The sequence below is a fragment of the Cetorhinus maximus genome, chromosome 12 (assembly GCF_964194155.1).
Source record: "Cetorhinus maximus chromosome 12, sCetMax3.hap1.1, whole genome shotgun sequence".
NCBI lineage: Eukaryota > Metazoa > Chordata > Chondrichthyes > Lamniformes > Cetorhinidae > Cetorhinus > Cetorhinus maximus.
Window position 1 is genome coordinate 84,889,003 of NC_135890.1, and position 13,398 is coordinate 84,902,400.

A 13,398-nucleotide genomic window follows, 5' to 3' on the forward strand; every position below is an offset into this window, starting at 1 on the left:
GTCTGGCTTCCTTCCCCAAACACCCTTCTAAAGAAGCCTCGGGCAGTTTGTCCTCCTTCCCTGGACATCCTTCGAAAGAAGCCCCAAACAGCTTGTCTTCCTTCCCTGGACACCCTTCTAAATAAGTCCCAGTCTGTCTTCCTTCCCAGACCCAAGGCAGCGTCCCACCCTTCCCTGCTTAGCCTGCCTCCCCTGTCTAGCCTCCACTTCACCCTTGCCAACTGGTCCTCCCTCCTGTGCCCAGCTGGTCCTCCCTCCCTTCACGCAGCTTGGCCAAACACCACCCGATCTCAATCAAGAAGTTGACATTTGTGAGCAGTCCCCAAGATGGCCAAAGTAGCGGCTACTCACTTCAAGGTTGTGGAAGAAGTCAACTTCATTGGGTGCAAACCACTTTTATACAGTTGTAAGTTCCAATTTTGGACTGGCCGGGAACTTAATTTGGAGGGGAAGCTTAATTCTGATGAGCTGGTCTTTCAATGTGCATGCATTAGCAAAAGGCTTCCCGACAATGTTCAGTGGGAAGTTCGACCTGCCTTTGAAGTCTTGAGAACATAATTGTAAGATTTCATCCCGACGTCGGGAAACTTATTTTTGGCCTCATACCAAATTAAGTTCCCGCACCCGCCAAACTTCCAGATGCTGGCGGGACTGGAAGATTGAAACCAACGATCCTAGGGCAGCCCTTTGCCACCCTTATTGGTTCATGGGGGTGGGAGGTCCGCTTCTCTGGGAAGTTTATTTCATCCAGTTGCTTATTCTTTGCGTCCCTTTTTAACACCCCCCACCCCACACCACACCAAACAACAGACTCTAGTGCATCTCTATTATTTTTCTTTGCAAGCTCGTCTGCTTTGTGTTTTTCTGATCCTGCTGCCGCCTATTCAGGTGAGATGTGGTGCAGACTGTGTCAGTGCTTCCCTCACCCACACCACGGGCGGACAGTTTAAACTCGCGAGAGCTCCGTCCCAGCACTGGGATTTGGCGCCAAATCGCGGTCACTATGGCGACGGGGAAAGAGCCGAGGAGTAGGAACCTTCCCTGGTAAGAGCAGCGGGGAGGGAGCGGATAAAAGTTGGCCGTGCCTCATAGACGGAGGAAAGCCCTTTTGTTTTGTTGTTCTGCATTGTATCGGAGCTTTGGAAGCGGCTGCTTGTCTTACATCACCCCCCCTCCCCCCGCGGAGTGAGCGGCTGTTGGGCCCGGTTGGTCGGCGCGCGCGAGCGAGTTGCGGATTTGAAATGAAACGGAAAGTCCGCGCGCCTGCCTGCCTGCCTGCCCGGGCCGTACTCTCCTCTGACTGGGTCGGGGGCTTGACCGGGGGTGGCAGCTTAGCACCTCCCCGGGTGTAATATGCATGTGGCCTTGGGTGGGGGCACGGCTCCCAGCAGTTTGCTGCCAGCCACGGGCAGGCCTGCTCCTCTGTAAGACTTGCAGGCTCCAGAAAGCCTCAGCTGACTCAGGTCTTTATATCTATTCATTACAATCCTCTGATGCAGTTAACAGTGCTTGTTTTAAACAAAAACATAACATTAATGAAAGTGCATTACGTAACTATTCAAATTTGACATTATATTAAATGAGTTCAGTTTCCTTCAGTGCAATATGTGGTGCTATAAATTGCCAGACTCCATATATTGACAGTTTACATTTCATATCAAACATTCTTTGCATACAGCCAGAGCATGGTGACCAACTGTCCTGTATTTTAAGGAATTGTCCCTTATTTTTATTGCTTGTCCCATGTACCTTAAGGGATGCCTTTCATCCTTTAATTTCTGATCCTGGGGAGTCTTGGGCTTGAGTGATTTGAATGGGACTACAAGTGACTTGGCTAGCAGAGAGAGATGATAATGTTGTGACTCAGTAAGATACATTGTAAATTTTAATTGATTTTAAGCCTTCCCCCTTGCCACTATAATCTCAAGAACCTCCCCCCACCAAAATACTCACCAGCAACCCCCCACCACCTGCACTACCTCCCTTGGTCAAAGTATGCCTTATAAAATAAGAGTTGTTCCAGCCCCTCAGTATATTATGGTGGGAGGACCTTAGACTGTGGCCTTTCCCCGTTGATCTTTTGAGGTACTGCCCCCTGCTTTAGTGCATCCCTCAGCATGTAGCCCTGGACATTGAAATGATTCAATCTGCAACACTTGGTCATGGACAGCCCTTGCACTGAAAGACCAACAAGTTTTGGGCAGACAGTAAAGTGTCTTACTGAGCTGATGGTTCTCCAGAAGCAGTTGATGCAGGTTGCCCACTTGGTTCTTCTGCCAATCTTGTTCATTTGGTCAGTTCTTTTGTGTTTTAGTGCTGTGTTGATGTTCATTCTAAAGTCCGCCCCCTTTCTCTACACAGCTGAATAGGGTGCTACTTCCCCAAAGGTTTGGGCGGAGGGGGGTTGGGGGTGGATAGTTGGGGGAGTGGACATCAAGGATTCACATCCAGTGCTGGCTGCAGGTACTCAACTTTGGGGTACCCAACCATTACACTTGAACAGAATTCCAGTTCTCAACCCTGCTAAGATATGTATATCTGAAATTTGTTGTTGGTATAAAACTAAAATCATAGCAATTACAGCACTAAAGAAAGGGGCATTCGGCCCATCATGCTTGTGCTGAAGCTAACTTTTTCCTCCTTTTCCTTCTAAATATTTACTGTGTGGAAACATTTCTTCTTATTTTCCTTTTGTTCTTGTAGAAATAAGCCCGTGTTTATCTCTGATAATTTGGCGTGCAGTGGAACCTACCTTTTCACAAGTTACCCCCCGAAAAACCTTTCAGAATTTTGAAAACCTCTGTTAGAACTGACTTTACCTTCTCTGTTCCAGTGAAAAAAAGCCCCAAATTGTTTTGGCTCTTGCTTTAAAAGTACAACTTTTGAGTCATTACGTTATTTGAGTGAATCTTCACTGCACTCTTTCAATGTCAAAAATGTCCTTTATTTAATGGAGTAGCCAGAACTGCAAGCAATACACGAACTGTAGCCTAGCCAATGTTTTGTACAAAACTAATATTACTTGCAGTCAATGACCTTGTGCAAGCCTTCAAGAAGAAAACAAGATAAAAATGTCTGGCCTGGCTTTTGTAAATGTTTTAAAAACATTTATACTCAGCACACCCCATGTACAAAGTATATTTGATGTAACACTTTGTTTTAGGATTGCCCTTCCCTTCCTTGCCTATTTTCTGGTGTTACCATTAAAAAATGGAAGCTTACGCATTTGGGATCATGGCTCAACATCTGTAATGTAATTACAGAATCGCTACAGTGAGGAAGGAGGAATTAAAAAATTTCAATTTACACAATCATAAATGAAAGTCACCCAATCACCCTTAGCCAATTCTATGTGGTGCTCCCCTTGTAACCTGCGATGAAGTGAAGGCAGCCTGCTCGATTGTGTCTGCTTGCAGCCGAGATGCCCAGGACGGTCGTCCTTTTTATGGCGGTGCCAGTGGGGGCTGCTGCACTGGTGTCAATGCAGGGGCAGCCTCCATCACAAGGCCCTGCTGCATAGATGGTCCCTTGCTCAGAGGGGCCAAGCAGACAGATGATGATAATGGTGCTCCGTGAGGAGTGGCACTGTTATCCTCATCAGAGTGCCTCAGCCCTTTGGTGCTCTGGATTGCTAGAGGGAACCACCAGTTGGGCCACAAATGGCATCCACTCCATGTTTCTTTGCACCATTACTGTTACTGACTGATCAATGCTACAGAAGGTAGCATGTATTCTGTCAGTGTGCTGCTCTTGCATCTACATGAGTGCTGCTGCATGTGATTCTCCATGAGGCTGGCCACTCTCTCAATGAAGAAGCTCATCTGTTCTAAACTCTAAGCCATGATGATGCACATGGGCTGAACAGACCCCTCCATTCTTAGCCCAGGACTCCACATTACCTCAAGGAACTCCCAACATGTGGGCACATATCTCGCACTGCCAGTCAAGCTAGAGCTGTCTTGTGTATGATTCCCAAGGCAGTGCATCCATAGCTAGCTGAGCCTGACTGTGTCTGTTCTCCATCATCTGAAAGGGCTTGTACACTGCTGCCCCTGCCTTTCTTACCTTCTCTTGCTCACTCATGATGTGCTTTTCATCCAGTACCACCATTTCTAACCCTGCGTGATTACCTGTATCTGTGTTGGTGAGGGTGCATTTGAATGATGTGACATTTCTGGGTCTATGGCTTTTATCTTGTGTAGGACCCTTGTCCTACAGCACTGCCATGCTCTTTCTCCGCAACTGACTGGCCCTGTGGGAGACATAAGGAGGTCATGAGGACTCACCTCTGATAGCAGATGCCTGCAGAACTGAGGCTTCCCAACGAAGCTGAAGCTTTGGTCTACTGTTGGATGCGAAGGAGTGCAATTTATCCCTTTCATCTATAGAATTCAATATCTTTTCATCCTCTCCCACAGGTATTCCATTGACCACTTCCTCATGCAACGCCACCTTCATGATGTCAGATGCTGTCTCCTCTATTGAAGTTAGGATGGTGAGCAGAGGCACTCATCCACCTGTGCAATCCCTCTCCCTAGCATTGTGTGCCCTCTTCTGCAAGGACAAAAGTGAGAGAGATTAGGCAATGCTGACTTCTCTCACTAATTCCAGCAGCTAATTTAAATGAGATGCTGCATTTATGAGTGCTGCCAGCTCCTCAGTAGTGCTAGGGATTTCAACCTTGTGAATGGGTCAGTAATTACCCTAGGTATACTGCATGTTCAAAAGTGCCATGCATCCTCAGTCTACTCAGCTAGAGCATCTGTTGGTGGCTAACCTGGAGGTCTATCATCTGAGTGTTGTGCTGCACTCACCTTGACAGACAAAGAAGGTTATTATACCTCTTATGGCATGATATTCAAGTTCTCCTCAGGGCTCTGTGACGGCTCACATGCTCTGTCACCTCCAGCCAGGCTTGCTTGGTTTGGCTGGGTGGCCTTCTCTTGCCACTCTCTGGAAACAGGATGCCTTGCCTTCATTGTACCACCACCAGCAACACCTCAAGAGTGACATCACTAAACCTTGGGGCAGGTGCCTAGCCTCTGACTCTCCTCCTCCTCCTCGCTTCTACCTGCCATTGCATTACAAGACAGCTGCCACAGTACTGCCTGCCATTGTCCCTTTAAATTGGGCCTGAACACTCTGCCTCTCTCTCTCTCTCCCCCTGCCCCCCCCCCCCCCCCCCTCACTGTCTGCCACCCCTAATTGGCTGCCAAACCTGCCTCCACAAAATTAGGGCTGGCCTCCAGGAAAATTGTGACCTATGACTGCTTTCTCCCTCAGAGTGTGGCCAGGACTTGGAAGTGGTACTGACTGGTCACAACCCCAAATGAAAATTCCTGACCTTTAATCTCTGTGTTGAAATGTCTTTTAAACTGTTCCAGTGTTTGGAACTTTGCACGTATGTGTATAGGTGTGTATCATACACAAACAAGTGCTGGTTATCAGATAATATGCCTACCATGCATCCTTGAGCCTTCACAGCTGCCCTGGTGTTGTAGAATCATGTATGCACTGAAATTGATTTTAAAACTTTTATTCCAGGGTGGAAAAGTATCGGCCCCAGACCCTGGATGATCTTATTTCGCATCAGGACATCCTCAATACAAGTGAGTTGTTATCGTCAACATAAGATAGAAGTTTGCTCTAAAGTAAAGATTGAAGTTACCTATAATTAAAAATAGAAAATACTGGAATTGCTCAGCAGGTCAGGCAACATCTGTAGAGAGAAACAGAGTTAATGTTTCATCAGAATTCTGCCGAATATTTCTCTCCACAGATGCTGCCGGACCTAATGAGTATTTCCAGCATATTCTGTTTTTGTTTCAGATTTGCAGCATCTGCAGTATTTTGCTTTTGAAGTTACCCAATATGTTTCTGTCTAAGTCAGAAAGAAGAAAATTTCCTGCAGCAAGTACATATTTATCTGATTGGGATATTACATTGCTGTAGTTATGTGTAAAGGAACATCTTGAGTTTAAGCATTAATTAACATTTAAGTCACAATTTAACAGAATATGTGTGGCAAAGTCTGATTTCATTGTACTTTGTATTGGGGATTAATCTTAAATGTATTACACTGTGCTACCTGAAGACTTCTGGTAATTTATCCCTTAGTGGTTACTATAAAATATGTATAGTTTCCCTGCAAAGGGTTCAAGTAACATAGTACTTTAGTGCTTAATTAAGTGTGTTGAAGATACTGCATGTATTTATGATGCATGACTGTACTTTATAGTAAACTGGTGGCAAGTGAATTCTTCTTTCTTATCTCGGTTTAGAGACTAAAGATGCTGTTTTCCACAAGCTCCATTATGAAATATAGTACAAAATATATTTACTGAAATTGCTGTGTTTCTTGGCCACATTCATATCTATACTGAACTTTTTTTGCACTGCTTTAAACTGTCTGTTTGCTACAGCAACCTCCAAGGAATTAAGTGTCTCCAAAAATACCAACAAATATTGCTCGTGATTTCATTAACCTTCTTTATCACCAAAGATTGATGTGCTTTACTGAAATATTAGTGCAATGAACATTTTTTTAAATAAATATTTCTTGCCTTGAGTTTTTTTCAGCATAGAACCACAGATGAAATCATTAAGACTAATAAACTTCATGAATTGTACAAAATGTTATGATATATTGCATGGAATCATTTCAAGACTTTGATTAGATCCCACTCTTCGTGACACCTTCTGGTCTTTATTGTTTTGTGTGATATGCTATAGGCTCACTATTTTGAAGTTCTGTTTGTGCCAGAAATCATCCTGGGTGGGATTTTACAGCCTCGCCTGCCGCCGGGATCGTCTGGTCCCGCCAAAAGTCAATGGACTTCTGGCTGGGCTGCCGAACCCCCTGTGACGGGTCCTGCCATGATGGGGCTGGAAAATCCTGCCCCCTATGTCTTTTGATACTGATCTTTGGTTTTAGTATTCGTAGGACAATCCAGTGGGGTTTGAAATGTTAAATGGGGCACAGGACTGGGTTGAGCGTTGAGCCATCAGTTAGTGTGTGAATGAAAAGAATGTGAAGGTGTAGTCCAATAATCTTATATTTTAGGAAGGTGTAAAACTTGCCTGGAAAATCATTTACATTTTCCTTTTTAAGCTACTTATGATTTAAAAGCAGGTTTATATGGTACTTTATGTAATTTGCAGTATGTGAGACACAGACAACTCCTGCACGGTAAAAAGAATTGCAAATATCTAACTAAGATTAGAGAGAGAAAAATATGTTCACAGAAATTCTTAAAGATAATCTAGAAATCAAAGATTCTTGTTACAATGCAAGGGATAGGATTCTGTTTTTTTTTCCTGTTGCTCTTTGCTGCCTACCATCTCTGCATACTGTGACCCACTGATGCACAAGCAAAATGTCAGATTGAAATTTGAGATGTGTGTTTGACTTCAGTGCCAGGCCCCAAATTATTAACATTAAAAGCTCCTGTGTCTGTGTGAGAGTTTTCTGAAAGGTCATTAGTATCATAAGCTTAACTTCATTGTTGGTTTCAAATTTGTTGTTGGGTGATGGTCATGTTAAACTACATTTCTTCTATTACCTATCTATATTAATCTTTTAAAAGAAATTTTAAAAAATAAGTAATAGGTCAGTAGGTAACTGATACTATGTGCATGGATTCAGTGCAATCTGTCATTAGTCCTAAACATATATTTTTTCTCCTTAAATGAGATGAAAAGATGACCTGTTCCAGGTTATACACTTGAGTTGGTCTGCAGGAGTTAATGTGCTGCTGATATTATTAGTTTCATAATTTGTATCAAACAATCTTTGAATTTCAGTGCATTTCTGTTAACAGTATCTTTACTTGTGAGAGTGATGTATCAAAGTTTGCTGATGATACCAAGCTAGGTGGGAAGATAAGCTGTGGAGAAGACACAGGTGGGCTGCAAAGAGACTGAATCATCACTGAATCCCTCAATATCAACATCCTGGGGGGTTACCATTGACCAGAAACTGAACTGGACTAGCCATATAAATACTGTGGCTACAAGGGCAGGTCAGAGGCTAGGAATCCTGCGATGAGTAACTCACCTGACTCCCCAAAGCCTGTCCACCATCTACAAGGCACAAGTCAGGAGTGTCATGGAATACTCCCCACTTGCCTGGATGAGTGCAGCTCCCACAACACTCAAGAAGCTTGACACTGTCTAGGACAAAGCAGCCGGCTTCATTGGCATAACATCCACAAACATTCACTCCCTCCGCCACTGAGGCACAGTAGCAGCAGTGTGTACTAACTACAAGATGCACTGCAGAAACTCACCGAGGCTCCTTAGATGGCTCCTTCCAAATCCATGATCACTACTATCCAGAAGGACAAGGGCAGCAGATAGATGGGAACACCACCACCTGGAAGTTCCCCTCCAAGCCACATACCATCCTGATTTGGAAATGTATTGCCGTTCCTTCACTGTTGCTGGGTCAAAATCCTGGAACTCCCTCCCTAACAGCACTGTGGGTGTACCTACATCACAGAGACTACAGTGGTTCAAGAAGGCAGCTCACCACCAGCTTCTCAAGGGCATTTAGGGATGGGCAATAAATGCTGGCCCAGCCAGTAAAACTCTCATCCCCTGAATGAATGAAAAAAGATATAGACAGGTTACTTGAGTGAGCAAGATGACAGATGGGGTATGATGCAGGGCAGTGTAAAGTTATTCACTTTGATCGTAAGAATAAAAAAGCAGAATTTTTTTAAAGGTGTGAAACTTGGGTTTGCTCGTACAAGGAACGCAGAAAATTAGCATGCAGATGCAGCAAATAACTAGGAAGGCAAATGGCATGTTGGCCTTTATTGCAAGGGGATTGGAGTACAAGAATAAAGAAGTCTTGGTATAATTGTACAGGGTTTTGGTGAGATCACATCAGGAATAGTGTGTGTAGTTTTGGTCTCCACGTTTAAGAGGATATAATTGCAGTGGAGATGATGCAGCAAAGACTAACTAAATTGGTCCCTGGGATGAGCGAGTTGACCTATGATGAGAGGCTAAGTAACTTGGGCTTATATTCTCTGAAGTTTAGAAGAATGAGAGGCAATACCATTGAAATCTACAAAATTCTGAAGGGGCTTGATAGGGTAGACACCGATTGTTTCCACTGGTCAAGAGCCTAAAACATGGGGCATAGTCTCAGAATAAGGCGCCAATGATTTCGAGCTGAGATGAGGAGAAATTACTTCACTTAAAAGAGTTGTGAATCTTTTGAATTCTCTACCCCAGAGCATTGTGGTTGAGGGTTGAATACACTTAAGGCTGGGATAGACAGATTTTTGGTGTGTCAGGGAATTAAAGGATATGGGGAGCAGGTGGGAGAATGGAGTTGAGCCCAAAATCAGCCTTGATTGTATTGAACGACGGAGCAGGCTCGACGGTCCATATGGTCTACTCGTGCTCCTATTTCTTGTGTTGTGTTCCCATGTTCCAAGTATGTGTGTCTTTCTGGAATACATTGCACAAAATGAATTTGGAACAAATTGTTCTTGGATTCTTGATGTTTCTGGAGAGCTGATTTATAACATTTTAGTGGGCCCAAAACAGCCCTGAATCTAAGCTAATGAATTAAAAGCCATCAAAATTGCAAAAGCTTTGGACGCTGGTGAGACGGCTGATGGTAGACCTTGCATTGAGAAGGAAAGTAGTAGGATGATTTATTTTTGTACAGATAGTTCATTCTCTGGATGTTGGGATGTGATTCCCAAGTCAAAAAATCTGTAAAGAACTATTTGAAATGTGCCAATTATACCTTTTGGTGACAAATGTAACTCTCAATTTGTTCTCAAAAGTGTACATGAGAGGAAATTGAAGTTGGCAACCTTTAATAACTGAAAACTTGTTTACACTGAGGGAAGAGTTGTATGATTTGGGCAGGAAACTGCTAGTCTTTTAGGAATTAATTTTAAGATCCCGACTGTTGTGTGAATCATTAATGTAAGAAGAGCAGGATCAACAATGATTGTGTTGTAGCGCTGCTCAAGTTGGAGTGCAAACACACCCATTACTGCGCTAGTTATCTCTTTTGGTAACCACTCTTTCACGTAAAAACATTGAAATGTGTACAGGTCTTGAAAAATTCTTTAAACTGCACAGAGCTACTATTTGATGTGTCCACCTCAGTTGCTTGTAATTTATGTATGTAAATTGAACTTAAAAATATTTTTTAAAAATGAGACTTAAGTGACCTGCATGCAGCAGGGAAGCCGGTGGCAGGTTTGGAAGCTATTGTAATAGAGCCATGGCATAGCCAACTTCAATCGCTTAGTCACGATATTATCATCCTGCTTCTGGGTTTCCTAGCCATTCAGAGAGGGTGGGGCAGCCTGATGTGCCGAATCTGTCAAAGGAAGGATTTCTAGTTAAAGGAACCCTGGCAGGGGTCAAAATGTTGAACTGTACATTGATTCCTATAGCTTCAGCAATTACAGGAATGGAAAGGAAATCTGGGAGGGCTGCCTCCACATCTCCCCTCCCCCTCAGGGTCTTGGACTCCTACCAGCAGGTTCTGCTGCAGGATTTGCCAAGGATGGGAAGACTTGGATGAAGTTGGCCCTGGACGTAAGCAGCAGGTCCCTTGAACCTGGGTACAGTGCCCAAGATATTCAAGGATGTCAGGAGGGCAGGAAAAGTGATACAACACTTTCAGATGCCTAGCCCCATACCATAACGGATCAAGAGTAGTTCATCAGATTGTTGACCCTCCTGGTTACCGCAGGGAAATTTTAAGAATTGATGAGATTCCAATGGCAGGTCATTTAGGAATAAGAAAGACTCGGGTTGAAATACTGAAGCACTTTTATTGCCCAGAATTGCATAGAGATATGCTTGCATTTTGTAAGACATGTCACACATATCAACTGCTGGAAAGCCCCAGCTGTCGATTAAACCAGCTCCATTGACTCCGATACCCGCTTTTGATGAACCATTTAGTAGGGTTCTAGTGGATTGTGTGGGCCCCTACCCAAAACCACAATGGGGTATCAATATCTTTTAACCATCATGGATTTGTCCACCCAATTCTGCCCATAAGAAAAATTACTGCAAGGGTGGTAATTGAAGTGTTAATTCCGTTTTTCATCAGATATGGGCTACACAGAGAGGTTCAGTTTGATCAGCGATCAAATTTCATATCTCAAGTATTCTAGGAGACACACTGTAGCTTGGGAGTAAAGCAGTTAAATCACTTGCATAGGAGGGCATAGGAAAGATGCCATCAAACCTTAAAAACTATGTTAGAGCTTATTGCCTTGAATATCCAAGAACTGGGATAAGGAAGTTTCATTTTTATTGTTTGCCTGGAGAGATGCACCTAATGAGTCAACTGATTTCAGTCCCTTTGAGTTTGTATGTGGCATGAAGTAAGGGGACCACTTAAATTCATCAAAGAAAAAGTTATGGCTCAGGAAGAAGAAATTACTCCCTTAGATTGTATGCCCAAGTTTTGAGGAAGACTGTCGAAAGCATGCGCAGTAGCTCGGGAGCATCTAAGGTTTCCCAACAAGTAATGTGAAATCAAGTGGATAAGGTAGCTGAAACTCAAACTTTTAAACCTGTGCATAAAGTACTAGTTCTGTTACCTTTGCTGGGTGAACCACTGAAGTCTAGGACCTTATTATTCTTCAACAAAAAAGAGACTTGATGAAGTAAGCTATGTAATTTGTACCCAGGACAGAAGTAAATATCAGCAGGTGTACCATATAAATGTGTTGAAATGGTATTATGACAGGGAGGCTAGTCAACCAATGTGTGCACTCCAGGTAGTAAAGAAGGAAGATGGTGACATGAATACACTTGAGGGTTCAAACTATGGAGTCAGGGATTGAAAGTTCTCAGATTGAACCCCCAGTAATGAAATTAGCCATATGGAGGTGTTCAAAAAAGTGTGAATAGAATATTACACCATCTTCCAGAGAAGTCTCACAGTGACATAGCCAAACTGCTAAAACTATGAAACTGGGGCAAACTTCTTTAGCTATGCATGATGTTGATGTGGGAAATGCTACACCCATCAAACAAAACCCTTACTGACCCAATCGTGGAAAATTGGTTCAAGTCAGAGAGGAAATTAAGTTTTTACTGGACAATTATATCATCGAACCAAATCAAAGTAGCTGGAGTTCTCCAGTCATACTGGTACCAAAACCGATGGATCTTCAGTCATACTGGTACCAAAACTGATGGATCACTAAAATTCTGCATTAATTACAGGTAAAGTAATGCTGTAACAAAACTGATTCTTATCCAATTTCCCAACTTGAGGACTGCATCGGAAATTCAGACTTTGTTAGCAAGATCAATTTGCTAAAAGGTTATTGGCAGATCAAACCAGAGAAATCTCTGCTTTTGTAACCCCAGGTGGCCTGTACCAATGTAAGGTTACGCCATTTGGAATGAAGAATGCACCAGCTACCTTTCAAAGATTAGCAAACCTAAGCATTTGCCAGATTGCCTAACTGTGTGAATATTGATTGTCTATGGTAACACTTGGGAAGAGCATGTGGAACACCTGAGTGCTGCATTTGATAGACTACAGAAAGCTGATTTGGTGGAGTGAGTTTGCCAAGGCCAAAGTCACCTATTTGGAATATGTCATGGAGCAGGGTTGAGTGTTGCCCTGAGAAGTTGAAGTTCAAGCAGCTATGGACTTTCCTGTACCTAAAACGATGTGGGAAATACATCGGCTTCTTGGAATGTGTAGGATTTAAAGGAAATTTCAGCTCGGTAGTTGCTCCATTAACAAACTTATTGAAGAAAAATATAAAAATTAACTGGACCGAGTATTGTCAGATTGTCTTTTAGAAATTAAAAGCCGTATTAATAAATGAACCTGTTTTGGCTGCTCCAAATTTCAATAAACCATTCAAAATCGCTATTGATGTTAGTGATGTAGCCGTAGAAGAGGTGTTGCAATAAGGTGATGATATTGATATAGAGCATCCAGTCAGTTAGTTCTCAAAACTTAATATGTAACAATGAAAATACTCTGCAATTGGGAAGAAAAGCTTGAGTCTTATCTTGGCTCTTCAACAATTTGAAGTATATGTTTTGAATAATCAAGCAGAGACATTAATTTATACTGATTGTAATCCACTGATGTTCTTGGAGAAGTTCCACATAGTTGTTTCGCTGGAGTTTGCTGCAGCCCTTCAACCTAAAAATTGTTTTTCCTGACAAGATGCTCAGCGTGATTGCTGATGCTCTGTCCAGAGTTTAAAGGAAGGGTGTTGGAGAGAAAGCAGTTTGAATCCTGCTAATCCTAATTGTTACATTTAGTTTTGCCTTGGTTAAGCCCATATAATTTGTAAATACAATGTGTAATAATGAAATATGAAAAGGTTACCTGTACAGTATGTAATCTATTTGTTAAAATGCTTGGAATGA

The 13,398-nt window shown here is 42.8% G+C and overlaps 1 protein-coding gene across 2 annotated transcripts in view; it reads left to right on the plus strand.

Moving 5' to 3' along the window:
* The first annotated feature begins 875 nt into the window (after positions 1–875).
* rfc5 (replication factor C (activator 1) 5) overlaps positions 876–13,398 on the plus strand; it is a 52,641-nt gene continuing 40,118 nt past the window's right edge. The window contains exons 1-2 of one of the 2 annotated variants that reach the window (XM_078554025.1): positions 876–1,044; positions 5,545–5,609. In XM_078554025.1, coding sequence (XP_078410151.1) covers positions 1,004–1,044; positions 5,545–5,609 — 106 coding nt within the window. In that variant the 5' untranslated portion in view covers positions 876–1,003. The remainder of the gene's footprint in view (positions 1,045–5,544; positions 5,610–13,398) is intronic. The other variant, XM_078554026.1, reaches the window with a different exon arrangement.